Genomic DNA, 15952 nt, shown 5'->3' with positions numbered 1-15952 from the left:
TAAGAGACTTGAATAAACACAACAACCACAACGGGAGCCCCGTACCTCCGTTGGCCAGTGAGGAGCAGCTGCCCCCGTTGGTGCAGGGGTTGCTGGAGCAGCCCTCGGCGGCGGGCGCCAGCACGCACCCGGGCGCCACGTCCACCACGTCCTCCAGCACGGCGTGGGCACCACGCGCCTTGGTGTTGAGCGGCAATTCTTGGCCGTTGAGCACGATGGCTTCCACGCAGCCTCGGAGCCCATTGGTGACGGGCAAGCTGCGACCGTGGCGCCCAGCGGTGGAGGAGGCGTGCTGGCGCACGTGCCCGCCGAAGTAGACGCTGTTGTCCAGGTTGAGTGTGCGCAGAGTGCCGGGCGCTGTGCCTGAGGCGGCGTGCACGCGGTCCAGGACTAGTTTGGCGTAGTTGCCATCCACCTCAAGGGTGACCGTGTGCCAGTCGCCGTCGTTGACCTGGGTGCTGTGTACCGAGACGATTCCCGGGCCGCTTCCGCAGTCAAACTTGTACTGCAGACGGCCATTCACAATCTGTCAGAAGGAGAGAGAGAGAGAGAGAGAGAGAGAGGAGAGTTAGGCCCCGTCCAGATTGAACAGTTCGTCTCTACCCACCATAGTAGCTTCTGTAGGTCTAACCAGACTGGATAAATATAGGCAATATGGCTAAATGTTCACCTCGCCACGGTGGGGCTGCCATAATTAAGCAATAAGGGCACGAAGGGGTGTGGTATATGACGCATAATGTGAACATTAAATTGGAAGTTCCACAAAGAGCACAATCTGGTACCATTGACTACTGTACAGTTTACACGCACAGATATTTAACACTATATTACTACTATTCGCGGTATCTAGTCTAGAGGTGCGGTATTTCTACAGTCGACTGGGGCCGCTCCGGCAGGACAGATATTTAACACTATATTACTACTATTCGCGGTATCTAGTCTAGAGGTGCGGTATTTCTACAGTCGACCGGGGCCGCTCCGGCAGGAGAGATATTTAACACTATATTACTACTATTCGCGGTATCTAGTCTGGAGGTGTGGTATTTCTACAGTCGACCGGGGCCGCTCCGGCAGGACAGATATTTAACACTATATTACTACTATTCGCGGTATATAGTCTGGAGGTGTGGTATTTCTACAGTTGACCGGGGCCGCTCCGGCAGGACAGATATTTAACACTATATTACTACTATTCACGGTATCTAGTCTGGAGGTGCGGTATTTCTACAGTCGACCGGGGCCGCTCCGGCAGGAGAGATATTTAACACTATATTACTACTATTCGCGGTATCTAGTCTGGAGGTGCGGTATTTCTACAGTTGACCGGGGCCGCTCCGGCAGGAGAGATATTTAACACTATATTACTACTATTCGCGGTATCTAGTCTGGAGGTGCGGTATTTCTACAGTCGACCGGGGCCGCTCCGGCAGGACAGATATTTAACACTATATTACTACTATTCGCGGTATCTAGTCTAGAGGTGTGGTATTTCTACAGTTGACCGGGGCCGCTCCGGCAGGACAGATATTTAACACTATATTACTACTATTCGCGGTATCTAGTCTGGAGGTGCGGTATTTCTACAGTCGACCGGGGCCGCTCCGGCAGGACAGATATTTAACACTATATTACTACTATTCGCGGTATCTAGTCTGGAGGTGCGGTATTTCTACAGTCGACCGGGGCCGCTCCGGCAGGACAGATATTTAACACTATATTACTACTATTCGCGGTATCTAGTCTAGAGGTGCGGTATTTCTACAGTCGACCGGGTCGCTCCGGCAGGACAGATATTTAACACACTGACTTGTTGGAATGGTGGCATCCTATGACGGTGCCACGTTGAAAGTGACTGAGCTCTGCAGTCAGGCCGTTCTACTGCCAATGTTTGTCTGCGGAGGTTGCATGGCGGTGTGCTCGATTTTATACACCAGCAACGGGTATGACTGAAACAGCCGAATCCACTCATTTGAAGGGATGTCCACATACTTTTGCACATATAGCACATCTCACAGTATGACATTACGTCTTGTGATATTCAGGCTAACTCCCTTGGAGCCCGAGGTCGTGTCCCAAATGGCACCCTATTCCCTGTATAGTGCACTACTTTTCACCAGAGCCCTATATGGGCCCTGCTCAAAAGTAGGGCACTATATTGGGAATAGCTGATCCTCTGGCAACCAGACAGTACCACAGAGAGGAATGTGTGAGAAAGTGCTTTCCACTTCCCTCCCAGCATTCCCTTCAAATAGCACGGCTGCGTGTTGTTTTACATGCAGCCCGCCACCGCATTCCCAGAGCCCTTTCACGTGAGGATGAAAAATGGCCGACTAAGACCAACAGCACACAGCGGGGTGGCCCCCGAGGGCAGGTCCTGGCAGCTAGCGCTTATCAGGCCGTTTCCTACACAGGATAACATGGGCTAATATGAGGATTGGGCATGAGACTGGGAGCTGGAGCAGCAGACTCAGAGTAAATAGGACAGTACCCACAGCACAGAGAAGAAAGGGGTCACCGTGTTTGACCTTTGACCCACCTCCAGGATGCTGTAGTCGGTGCCCTTGGCGTACATGACGGTGGCGTGGCTGGAGAAGGTCCTCAGCCTAAGGGACAGCTTCATCTCCTCCTTATTTTCATTCTCCATCAAACGGTACTTCACATAGCCCGTCCCGCTGAACGTCAGGGACTGGCCGTCTGAGAGGGGAGGAGGGGAGGGATAAAGAGAGGTAGGGATAAGTATGCAGAGGAGGGAGAGACTGATAACTAGGCAGTGAGTACAGAGACCAAACAAACAGTAGGTTCAGAGAGAGAGAGAGAGAGAGAGAGAGAGAGAGAGAGAGATCGAGGGAAAGAGAGAGAGTCAGACAGGATGAGAGGTGAGTCTGGTCTTACCGGAGCACTTTCCCTGCTTGCCACCATCTGGACACACACAGCTATACCTGGCCTCCTTCCGGTCTGCCACACACTCCATGCCCTCTGGACAGGGGCTGGCATCACACAGCTTGTTCACCGTGGGGCATTTGCCACCTGGAACAACAACGCGAGCCAAGATGAAGCCAGGATGGCATGGGGTCAGGGGTGTGGTGGTTTAGGTGTGTCTGTGTGTGATGGGGCGGGAGGGGTAAAGGTAATGTGTGTTTTGTGTGTGTGTGTGTGTGTGTCTGTTTATATGCATCTATGCCTATGTGTATGTGTGTTTGTGAGTGATGGGGCGGGAGGAGTAATGGTGTGTGTGTTTTGCGTGTGTGTGTGTGTGTGTGTGTGTCTGTTTATGCGCAGCTATGCCTACGTGTGTGTGTGTGTGTGTGTGTGTGTGTGTGTGTGTGTATGTGTGTGTTTAGGCCTATGTACGTCTCTGTGTGTGTGTGTGTGTTTGTGTGTGTGTGTGTCTGTCAGTACCTTCACATTGACAAGTAGCCGTGCGCTGGTGTCGTGGCGTGACGAAGCTGAGGCGGGCCGTGCTATAGGTGGACATGGTCGCCCTGTCCAGGCTGATGACCTCGTCGCAGAAGCGCAGCGGGCAGTCCACACCGGCGCACAGCTTCTTGACCACGCGCACGATGCGCACACCCGTCATTTCCTCGATGACCGCCGCAGACGAGTTGAGCTTGCGGAAGACAACCTGGAGCAGCAATGGGACAGACGTTAAAAAGACTGAACGGTCGACTTGAAGTCCTTACACGGGCATGTTCATTTCAATGTAACACAGTGCGGCGAACTCTAATTTGGAACCAGCAACCGTCGACCCGACCCTTTAGCCATTACACCAAGAGATCTACTAAAGTTGCTAGATGTTATTTTGCACCGCCTAATGATCGCATTTTTGATTTATTCTTCATGTTGAATTCTAGAGTCTTGATTCTATTTCACAACTGTAAATACATTCCGTCAATTTCTACGGTTGCCTGTCTTCTTTTCTTACTTTTATGTTCGTAGAAGAAAGACAGCTATTTGTACCTAGTTTGCCATATTATATGTTAGGAGAAAGCTAATATCACTATCATCATGATTACAAGCATTATATTGCCTTATATTATTAGATATGTTATTATTCATCGGTATTATAACCTCATTGGTTATACTTTGAAACAAAGTCACTATCGTTGCTACATATTGATAAAGTGTGTGAGTGCTGATCTAGAAACAGTTTTGCCTTTCAGATCGCTATTAACAGGACTGATCTGGACAGGAGAAGGAGCTGATCCTAGATCAGCACTCAGACTCTGAGACGTTTGTTTGTGAAGGAGCCGTGGTCATGGTTCTTACCTCCTGTGGCTGGTAGGGACTCCCAGACTTCTCCAGAGCCAGTAGAACATCCAGGTCTCCTGCCCCCTGCTCCGAGGGCTGCAGACTAACCAGCTGCACCTCGCTGCGTCTCACCCCCGCTATGTTCCTCAGCGCCCGCTGGAACGTACGCCAGTAGTCGCCGACAAACTCCTCGGGGGCGATGGCGGCGAAGCGCACGGCGATGGAGTTGTCCAGCGCCTGGCGGGTCGCCTGGCGCACGTGCACGTTCACGTCGGCCGTCGCCGAAAAGCGGCCGTCGGTGACGGTGACGTTGAGCGGGTAGTGGCCCACGTCGAGCGGGCGCTGGGCGATGACTTTGCCGTCCGCGGCGGAGACGGCGAACAGAGCGTCTTCGCCGTTATCCGAGGACGATGAAGGTGCGAGACTGTACGTCAGCGTGTCGTAAATGTCCTGGTCGGTGGCGTGGATTTTGCCGAGCACGCCGCCGGGGTACTCCTCGCCGGCGACAGAGATGTAGATGTCCAGCGGGAAGACGGCGGGCGGGTAGACACTCTCGTCGATGACCCGGATGCTGATGTAGGCCGTGGAGAGGAGCTGGGGCTTGCCGCTGTCAGCCACCTGGAGGAGGGAGAAAAAGGAGAGGGATGAGTCACACTCTGCGCCTGTTGCAAAAGAGAGAGAGCGAGAGAGAGACCCAAATTGTGCGGTGACCCAACTAAAATCTTTCATGTGATTCTCAAAAACTCAGACGAGGAGTTAGGCCCGGTTATAAAATGTCTCCAAAACCGAAGACACAACTCACCCATTTTACCGTTTCCATTCATTCGAGTTAACGAACGCATCATTTCTAACAACGGGTGAGCCCAAATAACTGCCATCATTTTGGCAATAACGTTAACGCAGCCTGACCCAACTATCACTTCGCAATCCCCACATCGCCTACACACGGGCAACAGCATAACTACACTAGACCCAGGATTTACCATCACTTCTCCAGCCGCACGGCAGCTCGTTTACTATACGACATCATAGCCACATCGTTAACTTATCTTCCAAGGGAGCTTAGGAGAATGTCCAGACGACATACAGAGTACAGCAAAAAAAAAACAAGACAAAACGAAAGTGCTCCATATCTCTTTGCTATTCAAATCGCCGTGTGGCTGTACGCAGCTCCACTTTCCCACGCTAGAGGGAGCTTACGCTCTTCCATTCTCCTAGGGCTGAACCTGCCCGTCCACCGACACCCAGGTCCAACAGGACTGCCTGCAGAATGGCTGAAGGGCCCACGTGCTCAGACGAAGAAACACCCGACCTGAATCTGGCGTTTACGCGTCCAGAGGCGCCGCGGCATTTCCAGTCCGTCCCGAAAGTGACAACGCCAAACAGGACAAAAAACGGAATCCCGAGTGTTCAGGAGGATTGTCAAATGTTAAAGAGAGAAATACACTGTGTAGAACAGATAGAATTGTCCATCAGACAGAGTAGGGGGAAAACGTCTCGGCTCTATTCCATCTATTTCTATCTGCAGCGTTCCGAACGTCAGTCAGAGTCGAGGAATCGCACTTTGTTCTCATCCGCCTACTCCTTTTCTCCTCGGGGAGAGAGAGAGGGCAGTAGTTCACCGACTGGCAACACGCGAGTTGGCTGCAGAGCTCTCCACTATGCCTCTCATGTGAGACATTCTGCCTTGCATTCTGATTCAATCGGTGCGAGAGAGGGCAGCGGGATTATTTTTAAATGCATGGTGATTATTTCGATTTGACGCTATAGATCTTGTCATCAGTATGATGTCTCTAAGAGAGGTTTATCACAGTGGGCAGCTGCAGAGTGAGAGAGAAGGGCGAGAAAGAGAAGTATAAGTATTATGGAGGAGTAGAGGGGGTGGAGAGAGAAAGAGAGAGAGAGAGAGAGTGAAAGAGAGATACAGAGAGAGAGAGAAAGAGATAGTGAGAGAGATAGACAGTAAGAGGGAAAGAAAGAGAAACAGAAGGAAACAGTAATAGGAGAGAAACAGAAGGAAACAGTAATAGAAGGAGAGAAACAGAAGGAAAAAGTAATAGAAGGAGAGAAACAGAAGGAAACAGTAATAGAAGGAGAGAAACAGAAGGAAACAGTAATAGAAGGAGAGAAACAGAAGGAAACAGTAATAGAAGGAGAGAAACAGAAGGAAACAGTAATAGAAGGAGAGAAACAGAAGGAAAAAGTAATAGAAGGAGAGAAACAGAAGGAAACAGTAATAGAAGGAGAGAAACAGAAGGAAACAGTAATAGAAGGAGAGAAACAGAAGGAAAAAGTAATAGAAGGAGAGAAACAGAAGGAAACAGTAATAGAAGGAGAGAAACAGAAGGAAACAGTAATAGAAGGAGAGAAACAGAAGGAAACAGTAATAGAAGGAGAGAAACAGAAGGAAACAGTAATAGAAGGAGAGAAACAGAAGGAAACAGTAATAGAAGGAGAGAAACAGAAGGAAACAGTAATAGAAGGAGAGAAACAGAAGGAAACAGTAATAGAAGGAGAGAAACAGAAGGAAACAGTAATAGAAGGAGAGAAACAGAAGGAAACAGTAATAGAAGGAGAGAAACAGAAGGAAACAGTAATAGAAGGAGAGAAACAGAAGGAAACAGTAATAGAAGGAGAGAAACAGAAGGAAACAGTAATAGAAGGAGAGAAACAGAAGGCAACAGTAATAGAAGGAGAGAAACAGAAGGAAACAGTAATAAATCAAATCAAATTTTATTTGTCACATACACATGGTTAGCAGATGTTAATGCGAGTGTAGCGAAATGCTTGTGCATCTAGTTCCGACAATGCAGTAATAACCAACAAGTAATCTAACTAACAATTCCTAAACTACTGTCTTATACACAGTGTAAGGGGATAAAGAATATGTACATAAGGATATATGAATGAGTGATGGTACAGAGCAGCATAGGCAAGATACAGTAGATGGTATCGAGTACAGTATATACATATGAGATGAGTATGTAAACAAAGTGGCATAGTTAAAGTGGCTAGTGATACATGTATTACATAAGGATGCAGTCGAGTACAGTATATACGTATGCATATGAGATGAATAATGTAGGGTAAGTAACATTATATAAGGTAGCATTGTTTAAAGTGGCTAGTGATATATTTACATCATTTCCCATCAATTCCCATTATTAAAGTGGCTGGAGTTGAGTAAGTGTCAGTGTGTTGGCAGCAGCCACTCAATGTTAGTGGTGGCTGTTTAACAGTCTGATGGCCTTGAGATAGAAGCTGTTTTTCAGTCTCTCGGTCCCAGCTTTGATGCACCTGTACTGACCTCGCCTTCTGGATGATAGCGGGGTGAACAGGCAGTGGCTCGGGTGGTTGATGTCCTTGATGATCTTTATGGCCTTCCTGTAACATCGGGTGGTGTAGGTGTCCTGGAGGGCAGGTAGTTTGGCCCCGGTGATGCGTTGTGCAGACCTCACTACCCTCTGGAGAGCCTTACGGTTGAGGGCGGAGCAGTTGCCGTACCAGGCGGTGATACAGCCCGCCAGGATGCTCTCGATTGTGCATCTGTAGAAGTTTGTGAGTGCGTTTGGTGACAAGCCGAATTTCTTCAGCCTCCTGAGGTTGAAAAGGCGCTGCTGCGCCTTCTTCACGATGCTGTCTGTGTGAGTGGACCAATTCAGTTTGTCTGTGATGTGTATGCCGAGGAACTTAAAACTTGCTACTCTCTCCACTACTGTTCCATCGATGTGGATAGGGGGGTGTTCCCTCTGCTGTTTCCTGAAGTCCACAATCATCTCCTTAGTTTTGTTGACGTTGAGTGTGAGGTTATTTTCCTGACACCACACTCCGAGGGCCCTCACCTCCTCCCTGTAGGCCGTCTCGTCGTTGTTGGTAATCAAGCCTACCACTGTTGTGTCGTCCGCAAACTTGATGATTGAGTTGGAGGCGTGCGTGGCCACGCAGTCGTGGGTGAACAGGGAGTACAGGAGAGGGCTCAGAACGCACCCTTGTGGGGCCCCAGTGTTGAGGATCAGCGGGGAGGAGATGTTGTTACCTACCCTCACCACCTGGGGGCGGCCCGTCAGGAAGTCCAGTACCCAGTTGCACAGGGCGGGGTCGAGACCCAGGGTCTCGAGCTTGATGACGAGCTTGGAGGGTACTATGGTGTTGAATGCCGAGCTGTAGTCGATGAACAGCATTCTCACATAGGTATTCCTCTTGTCCAGATGGGTTAGGGCAGTGTGCAGTGTGGTTGAGATTGCATCGTCTGTGGACCTATTTGAGCGGTAAGCAAATTGGAGTGGCTCTAGGGTGTCAGGTAGGGTGGAGGTGATATGGTCCTTGACTAGTCTCTCAAAGCACTTCATGATGACGGAAGTTAGTGCTACGTGGCGGTAGTCGTTTAGTTCAGTTACCTTAGCTTTCTTGGGAACAGGAACAATGGTGGCCCTCTTGAAGCATGTGGGAACAGCAGACTGGTATAGGGATTGATTGAATATGTCCGTAAACACACCAGCCAGCTGGTCTGCGCATGCTCTGAGGGCGCGGCTGGGGATGCCGTCTGGGCCTGCAGCCTTGCGAGGGTTAACACGTTTAAATGTTTTACTCACCTCGGCTGCAGTGAAGGAGAGACCGCATGTTTCCGTTGCAGGCAGTGTCAGTGGCACTGTATTGTCCTCAAAGCGGGCAAAAAAAGTTATTTGGTCTGCCTGGGAGCAAGACATCCTGGTCCGTGACTGGGCTGGATTTCTTCCTGTAGTCCGTGATTGACTGTAGACCCTGCCACATGCCTCTTGTGTCTGAGCCGTTGAATTGGGATTCTACTTTGTCTCTGTACTGACGCTTAGCTTGTTTGATAGCCTTACGGAGGGAATAGCTGCATTGTTTGTATTCAGTCATGTTACCAGACACCTTGCCCTGATTGAAAGCAGTGGTTCGCGCTTTCAGTTTCACGCGAATGCTGCCATCAATCCAAGGTTCCTGGTTAGGGAATGTTTTAATCATTGCTATGGGAACGGCATCTTCAACGCACGTTCTAATGAACTCGCACACCGAATCAGCGTATTCGTCAATGTTGTTATTTGACGCAATACGAAACATGTCCCAGTCCACGTGATGGAAGCAGTCTTGGAGTGTGGAGTCAGCTTGGTCGGACCAGCGTTGGACAGACCTCAGCGTGGGAGCTTCTTTTTTTAGCTTTTGTCTGTAGGCAGGTATCAGCAAAATGGAGTCGTGGTCAGCTTTTCCGAAAGGGGGGGCGGGGCAGGGCCTTATATGCGTCGCGGAAGTTAGAGTAACAGTGATCCAAGGTTTTTCCGCCCCTGGTTGCGCAATCGATATGCTGATAAAATTTAGGGAGTCTTATTTTCAGATTAGTCTTGTTAAAATCCCCAACAACAATGAATGCAGCCTCCGGATAAATGGTTTCCAGTTTGCAAAGAGTTAAATAAAGTTCGTTCAGAGCCATCGATGTGTCTGCTTGGGGGGGGATATATACGGCTGTGATTATAATCGAAGAGAATTCTCTTGGTAGATAATGCGGTCTACATTTGATTGTGAGGAATTCTAAATCAGGTGAACAGAAGGATTTGAGTTCCTGTATGTTTCTTTCATCGCACCATGCCTCGTTAGCCATAAGGCATACACCCCACCCCTCTTCTTACCAGACAGGTGTTTGTTTCTGTCGGCGCGATGCGTGGAGAAACCCGTTGGCTGCACCGCTTCGGATAGCGTCTCTCCAGTGAGCCATGTTTCCGTGAAGCACAGAACGTTACAGTCTCTGATGTCCCTCTGGAATGCTACCCTTGCTCGGATTTCATCAACCTTGTTGTCAAGAGACTGGACATTGGCAAGAAGAATGCTAGGAAGTGGGGCACGATGTGCCCGTCTCCGTAGTCTGACCAGAAGACCGCCACGTTTCCCTCTTTTTCGGAGTCGTTTTTGGGTCGCTGCATGCGATCCATTCCGTTGTCCTGTTTGTAAGGCAGAACACAGGATCCGCGTCGCGAAAAACATATTCTTGGTCGTACTGATGGTGAGTTGACGCTGATCTTATATACAGTAGTTCTTCTCGACTGTATGTAATGAAACCTAAGATGACCTGGGGTACGAATGTAAGAAATAACACGTAAAAAAAAACAAAAAACTGCATAGTTTCCTAGGAACGCGAAGCGAGGCAGCCATCTCTGTCGGCGCCGGAAGAGGTGATGATAGAAGGAGAGAAACAGAAGGAAACAGTAATAGAAGGAGAGAAACAGAAGGAAACAGTAATAGAAGAGAAACAGTAATAGAAGGAGAGAAACAGAAGGAAACAGTAATAGAAGGAGAGAAACCGAAGGAAACAGTAATAGAAGGAGAGAAACAGAAGGAAACAGTAATAGAAGGAGAGAAACAGAAGGCAACAGTAATAGAAGGAGAGAGTGTCCCACCAACACCATGCCTCGTCTCTCCATACGCTCCCACAGTACCTGGACATTCAGCAGGTAGTTCTCCTTGGTTTTCCTCTTCAGCTCCTCCACCACCAACAGCGCCCCCTGTTGGTTCACCTCGAACACACCGCCCTCATTGCCGTCGATGATGGCGAAGACAAATGGCGGCCCGTTGTGCGTGGCATCCCGGTCAGTCACAATGAGCTGGACAACCGTGGTCCCCATTGGACGATTCTCCTGCGGGAAAAGGAAGTGGTTGAGACTTACAATTCAGGAGGTACTGTAGGCAGTAACGAATGCTTGCTACGTTTTTAGGTGTGTGAGAGAGCTGGAGAGTGGATTTTATGTGGGAATCAATCTTGTGAAGCAATCTTTTTCTTCCTGGAAGGCTAAGCGATGTGTGTGCACAGATACCAAATCCCTGTATCTGATTTTAGAGTTTCTCTGAAATGACGTTTCTGGTTTTCACCGTCGGCTCCTCAAAAGTAAGGACAGAGATACCTGACGGTGCATCAACTATCCTTATTTGCCCAATCTGTCCCTCCACTCGTCTCTCCCTTCATCAATGATACAAAAAAAAATTGTAGCTTTCCTCCTTATTAACGCTCATCTTTCGAATCCTTACACCTTCAGTCATCTCACCCCGTCTTTCTTCACTTCCACCCCTCATCCCTCTATCCTCTCCTCTCTCCATCTTCACCAGCACCTTTCCCTCTACACCACCTTCACTACCCTCCTCCCTCCCTCCCGCTCTCCTCACCTGGATGACGAGGCTGTAGTTGGCAGGGGAGAAGAGGGGCGGGTTGTCGTTGACGTCGGACACGTCGATGTTGACCGTGGCGCTGCTGGAGCGGGCCGGAACGCCGTTGTCCGATGCCAGCACCGTCAGGGTGTATCCCGATGTCTGACGGGGGAGGGGGGAAGAGGGGTGGGGGCGAGAGAGAAGGAGGAGAGAGAAAGAGAGAGAGAGTAAAAACTTCACTCTGTACTGCTTCTGAAAGCGATACTGCAAAGCTGACTGGTAAACTGTCTCTGCTATTCATTTAGATTGCCGTGTACAGTGCAATTAAGGTGTCACTGAAGACAGAAGTAGATGTCCACACACACACAAATATTTAGACACACACACACACACACATCAATGAATATGTGAAGTAGCTTATATACATTGACTGAACTTCACAGACATTTCACATATATGCATTTGAATGTATTTACATCAATGCCCATCCATTCTAGAGATGAATGTTTCACCATACCGTCTCTCTGTCTAGCTGGCGTGCCACTTTGACCTCTCCCCTAATTGGGTCAATGGTGAAGGGACTGCCCTGGTTCCCCTCCACGATGGAGTAACGCACGTGGTTACAGGCTGGCCCGTCTGCGTCCTCCGCCATCACCTACGACCCGGGAGGACAGGAGAGAGGAAGAGTCACGGCCAGCCGTCGAGGACGACCCACACACAGGGCGTAGACTTACACACACACACACACACACACACACCTGCGCTGACACGAGACCGCGGGACACAGATGTTCACACACACAAACCAGGCTGTATAGAAAAACGGATCCCGGGGGAAATCAGGGGGGCGGAGAGGATTTGCACGTGTGTGTGACACGGGGCAGGTTTAGAAATCACATGTGAGAGAGAAGGGCGAGAAACGAGAGAGAGATAGAGTATCATTCGGGTTGATTGAGAAAGGGACGGCTCAGTGAGTCACCCGACGTTAACTCCTCAGTGTGTGTGTGTGTCTGCTACAGTCGGGTGAACACGAAGAGAGGAGGACGTCATTTTACTCTGCTACACCAGAAGGTGAGAGAGAGATAGAGAGAGATACAGAGAGAGAGTTATAGAGACACAGAGAGAGAGAGATACAGAGAGAGAGAGATACAGAGAGAGAGAGAGAGAGATACAGAGAGAGAGAGAGAGAGAGAGAGATACAGAGAGAGAGAGATACAGAGAGAGAGAGATACAGAGAGAGAGAGATACAGAGAGCGCGAGATGAGGTGGAAACTGAGCTGCACTTCCGAACCTCCTGTCCAATGTATGACCATATTAGAGACACATAATTCCCTCAGATTACACAGATCTACAAAGAATTCGAAAACAAACCCAATTTTGATAAACTGCCATATCTACAAGGTGAAATTCCACAGTGTGCCATCACAGCAGCAAGATTTGTGACCTGTTGCCACAAGAAAAGGGCAACCAATGAAGAACAAACACCATTGAAAATTCAACCCATTTTTATGCTTATTTATTTTCCCTTGTGTACCCTTAACCATTTGTACATCGTTACAACACTGTATATATACACCTAATATGACATTTGTAATGTCTTTATTGTTTTGAAACTTCTGTATGTGTAATGTTTCCTGTTAATTTTTATTGTTTATTTCACTTTTGTATATTATCTACCTCACTTGCTTTGGCAATGTTAACACATGTTTTCCATGCCAATAAAGCCAATTGAATTGAAAGAGAGAGCGAGAGCGAGAGCGAGAGGAACTGAAAGACTAGTTAAGATAGAGGGGTGAAATAATGGGATGGGGTGTACAGTGATTGAAAAGGAATTTTAGGAGGGGGAGGGAAACGGAAGGAAAGTGACAAATGTGACAGGAGCAGACTGCCTATACAACGGTAGGGGACTCACTGCAATGAAAAACACATCTCTAGGCTCGAACGCAAGCCAAACAAACTCGAATATACACATTCAGCAAATATGTAGGCTTTTTTTTTCACCTTCTAGTTGCGAAGGGAAACACCAGACCAAATGATCAGAACGGTCACTCATCGGTCAACTCACCGCCACCACCGTCTTGCCGGGCTCGGCGTCCTCGGCCACCACGGCGGCGTAGGTGGCCTGGCTGAAGGCGGGGCTGTTGTCGTTGACGTCCGTCAGGTTGATGTTGACCGTGGCCATGTCGCTGAGCGGCGGCGTGCCCCCGTCCGTGGCCTCCACCGTCAGGTAGTACTCGTGGGACGCCTCGAAGTCCAGCGGCTCGATGACGAAGATGTCACCTGCAGGGGAGACGAAAGACAGAGGGAGGATAGGTTGAAATGTTATCTGCTACGCAGGTCGACGTTTACTGAGCGATTTCCCCTTAGATAGGCCAGCTGCAACGTCAATACTGGCTCTATTGCAAAAATTCAGGAAAACAAAACGGAGCTTTTTGGTCTTAAGTAAAGGTCAGGCATTAGGGTTAGCAGCGTGGCTAAGGTTAGGGTTCAGATCAGATTTGATGACCTTGTGACAGTGCCAGCTAGTGACCACTCTGCAGAGCTGCCTCCAGAACAACATTCGTTATGAAAAAACGCTAACCTGCTACGAAGACACACAACGAGGTTGGAGAAGATGATGGTCATACTATGGTGCCCCAGGTGACTGGGCAGACACATAAAGAAGAGGGAGAGGAGAAGAGAGGAAGAGAGAGAGAGATACAGAGAGAGAGATACAGAGAGATACAGAGAGAGAGAGAGAGAGAGAGAGAGAGAGAGAGAGAGATACAGAGAGAGACACAGAGAGAGATACAGAGAGAGAGATACAGAGAGAGAGATATACAGAGAGAGAGATACGAGAGAGAGATATACAGAGAGAGAGAGAGAGAGAGAGAGAGAGAGAGAGAGAGAGAGAGAGAGAGAGAGATACAGATACAGAGAGAGAGAGAGAGAGAGATACAGAGAGAGAAACATACCAGTCCGGGGGTCGACACTGAACATGCCGTGCTCGTTCCCGCTCACGATGGCGTAGGCGATCTCCCCGTTGGCCTCGATGTCCCGGCTGGCGGCGTGCACCCTCAGCAGCTGCGTGCCCACCGCCACGTCCTCCGAAACGCCCGCCACGTACTCGCGGTGCTCGAACACGGGCGGGTTGTCGTTGATGTCCAGCACGGAGACCGTGACGCGGGAGAGGGACGAAAGGCGTCGGGGGGAGCCTTGGTCGGAGGCGCGCGCTTTGAGCTCGTACACGGCCCGCGCCTCGCGGTCCAGGGGCTTTTTTAATGCGACGACGCCGGTACGCTCGTCCACGGAGAAGTGGCCGTCGGCTGAGTCGGCGAGGGAGTAGAGGATGTTGCTGTTCAAGCCTGGGAGGAGACAGAGAGAGATCATTTTGAAAACATATAGACTAAAATCGAGGTAATGTGTAGAGTCTGATAATCTGATAAGAGCAGTATACTAATGTTCTTCTGAGTGGCAGTTCATTATCGCTTTGCGTTTGTTGGAAAGGAAAACCGTAAAACAACCCAAACGGCATCTGCATGTACCTCCTCAGCAGTACAGCCACACACCTCTGAGTACCGATACTTTTTCATATCAGCCTTTCAACACAACATACCCTTTTCACCAACCGAAAGCATTAGCAACGCAAACACGCAAGTCACGTCGCACCTTGTAATAACACCTCGCCGCTTCCCGACAGGGCGGTCCAATAATGAGACAGAGACGGATGTGGACAATAACCATACTGCCTTTTTCTCTCTCTCTCTCACACACACACACACACACACACACACACACACACCCCTCTGCGCATCTCATTACGACTAAAGAGACCCGGCCTGCTTCCCAAATGGCACTCTATTCGACAGTGCACTACTTTGGACCGGGGCCCTATGGGTCAAAAGTAGTGCACTATAAAGGGAACAGGATGCCATTTAGGATGCATGTTTTTGTCTGCGGGAGCCCGGTTTACTGGCACCTGTTGGTCCCAGTCACCATCGCTTTAATCAGACCAAATTTCTCGGCCGACGGAAATTGCTTGCTGACGTTTAAGGGGATCGCACCAAAATCATTAAGCAATCTCGACTCACGTCACCAGACGAGTATACTACATATCCAGTCTTCTGGAGGTTTCCTCCCACATTCTGGGTCTGATTCCACCAGACCTGATTTTGCCATGTTTATGCTGTACCTTCTAAAACGGCTATTAAAAACTACCTTACTGCTTTCATCTTGCATCGCTATCTGGTATCTAAACCCAGTCTGCCATTTTACTTCACCACGGACCAACTAAATGTTCACGTGCTAACTGACTAACTCCACATTCTGCACCGGGCGTTTGATTGAACTGTGCCTTCTGACGACGGCATTCGCTGAACCTTTATCGACGGCGGTAGCAAAGACCTCAAGCCAAAGTGGCAAGAAAGCTTGTTTCAGTCAAGCGTGAGCCGCATGAACGCTGTTCACCCAATCAAACGAGGCACAGCACAGACACGGAATAGACAGAAAAGAAGCCACTTAAGAAAATAGTAACTGGGGAGAGATGGGAAGAGATGGGGGAATAGAGAGGCAAG

At 49.2% G+C, this 15952-nt stretch overlaps 1 protein-coding gene across 1 annotated transcript in view; it reads right to left on the bottom strand.

Annotated features, from left to right (window-relative positions):
• fat1a (FAT atypical cadherin 1a) overlaps positions 1-15952 on the bottom strand; it is a 96689-nt gene that overhangs the window by 9085 nt on the left and 71652 nt on the right. The window contains 10 exon segments of the mRNA XM_064926166.1: positions 46-526; positions 2537-2694; positions 2893-3027; positions 3400-3622; positions 4267-4866; positions 10698-10895; positions 11419-11562; positions 11918-12055; positions 13465-13679; positions 14354-14743. Coding sequence (XP_064782238.1) covers positions 46-526; positions 2537-2694; positions 2893-3027; positions 3400-3622; positions 4267-4866; positions 10698-10895; positions 11419-11562; positions 11918-12055; positions 13465-13679; positions 14354-14743 — 2682 coding nt within the window.

Source organism: Oncorhynchus masou, chromosome 20 (assembly GCF_036934945.1).
Source record: "Oncorhynchus masou masou isolate Uvic2021 chromosome 20, UVic_Omas_1.1, whole genome shotgun sequence".
Taxonomy (NCBI): Eukaryota; Metazoa; Chordata; class Actinopteri; order Salmoniformes; family Salmonidae; genus Oncorhynchus; species Oncorhynchus masou.
Note: the sequence above shows the minus strand (reverse complement) of the source record. Positions and strands in the feature narration are given on the sequence as shown.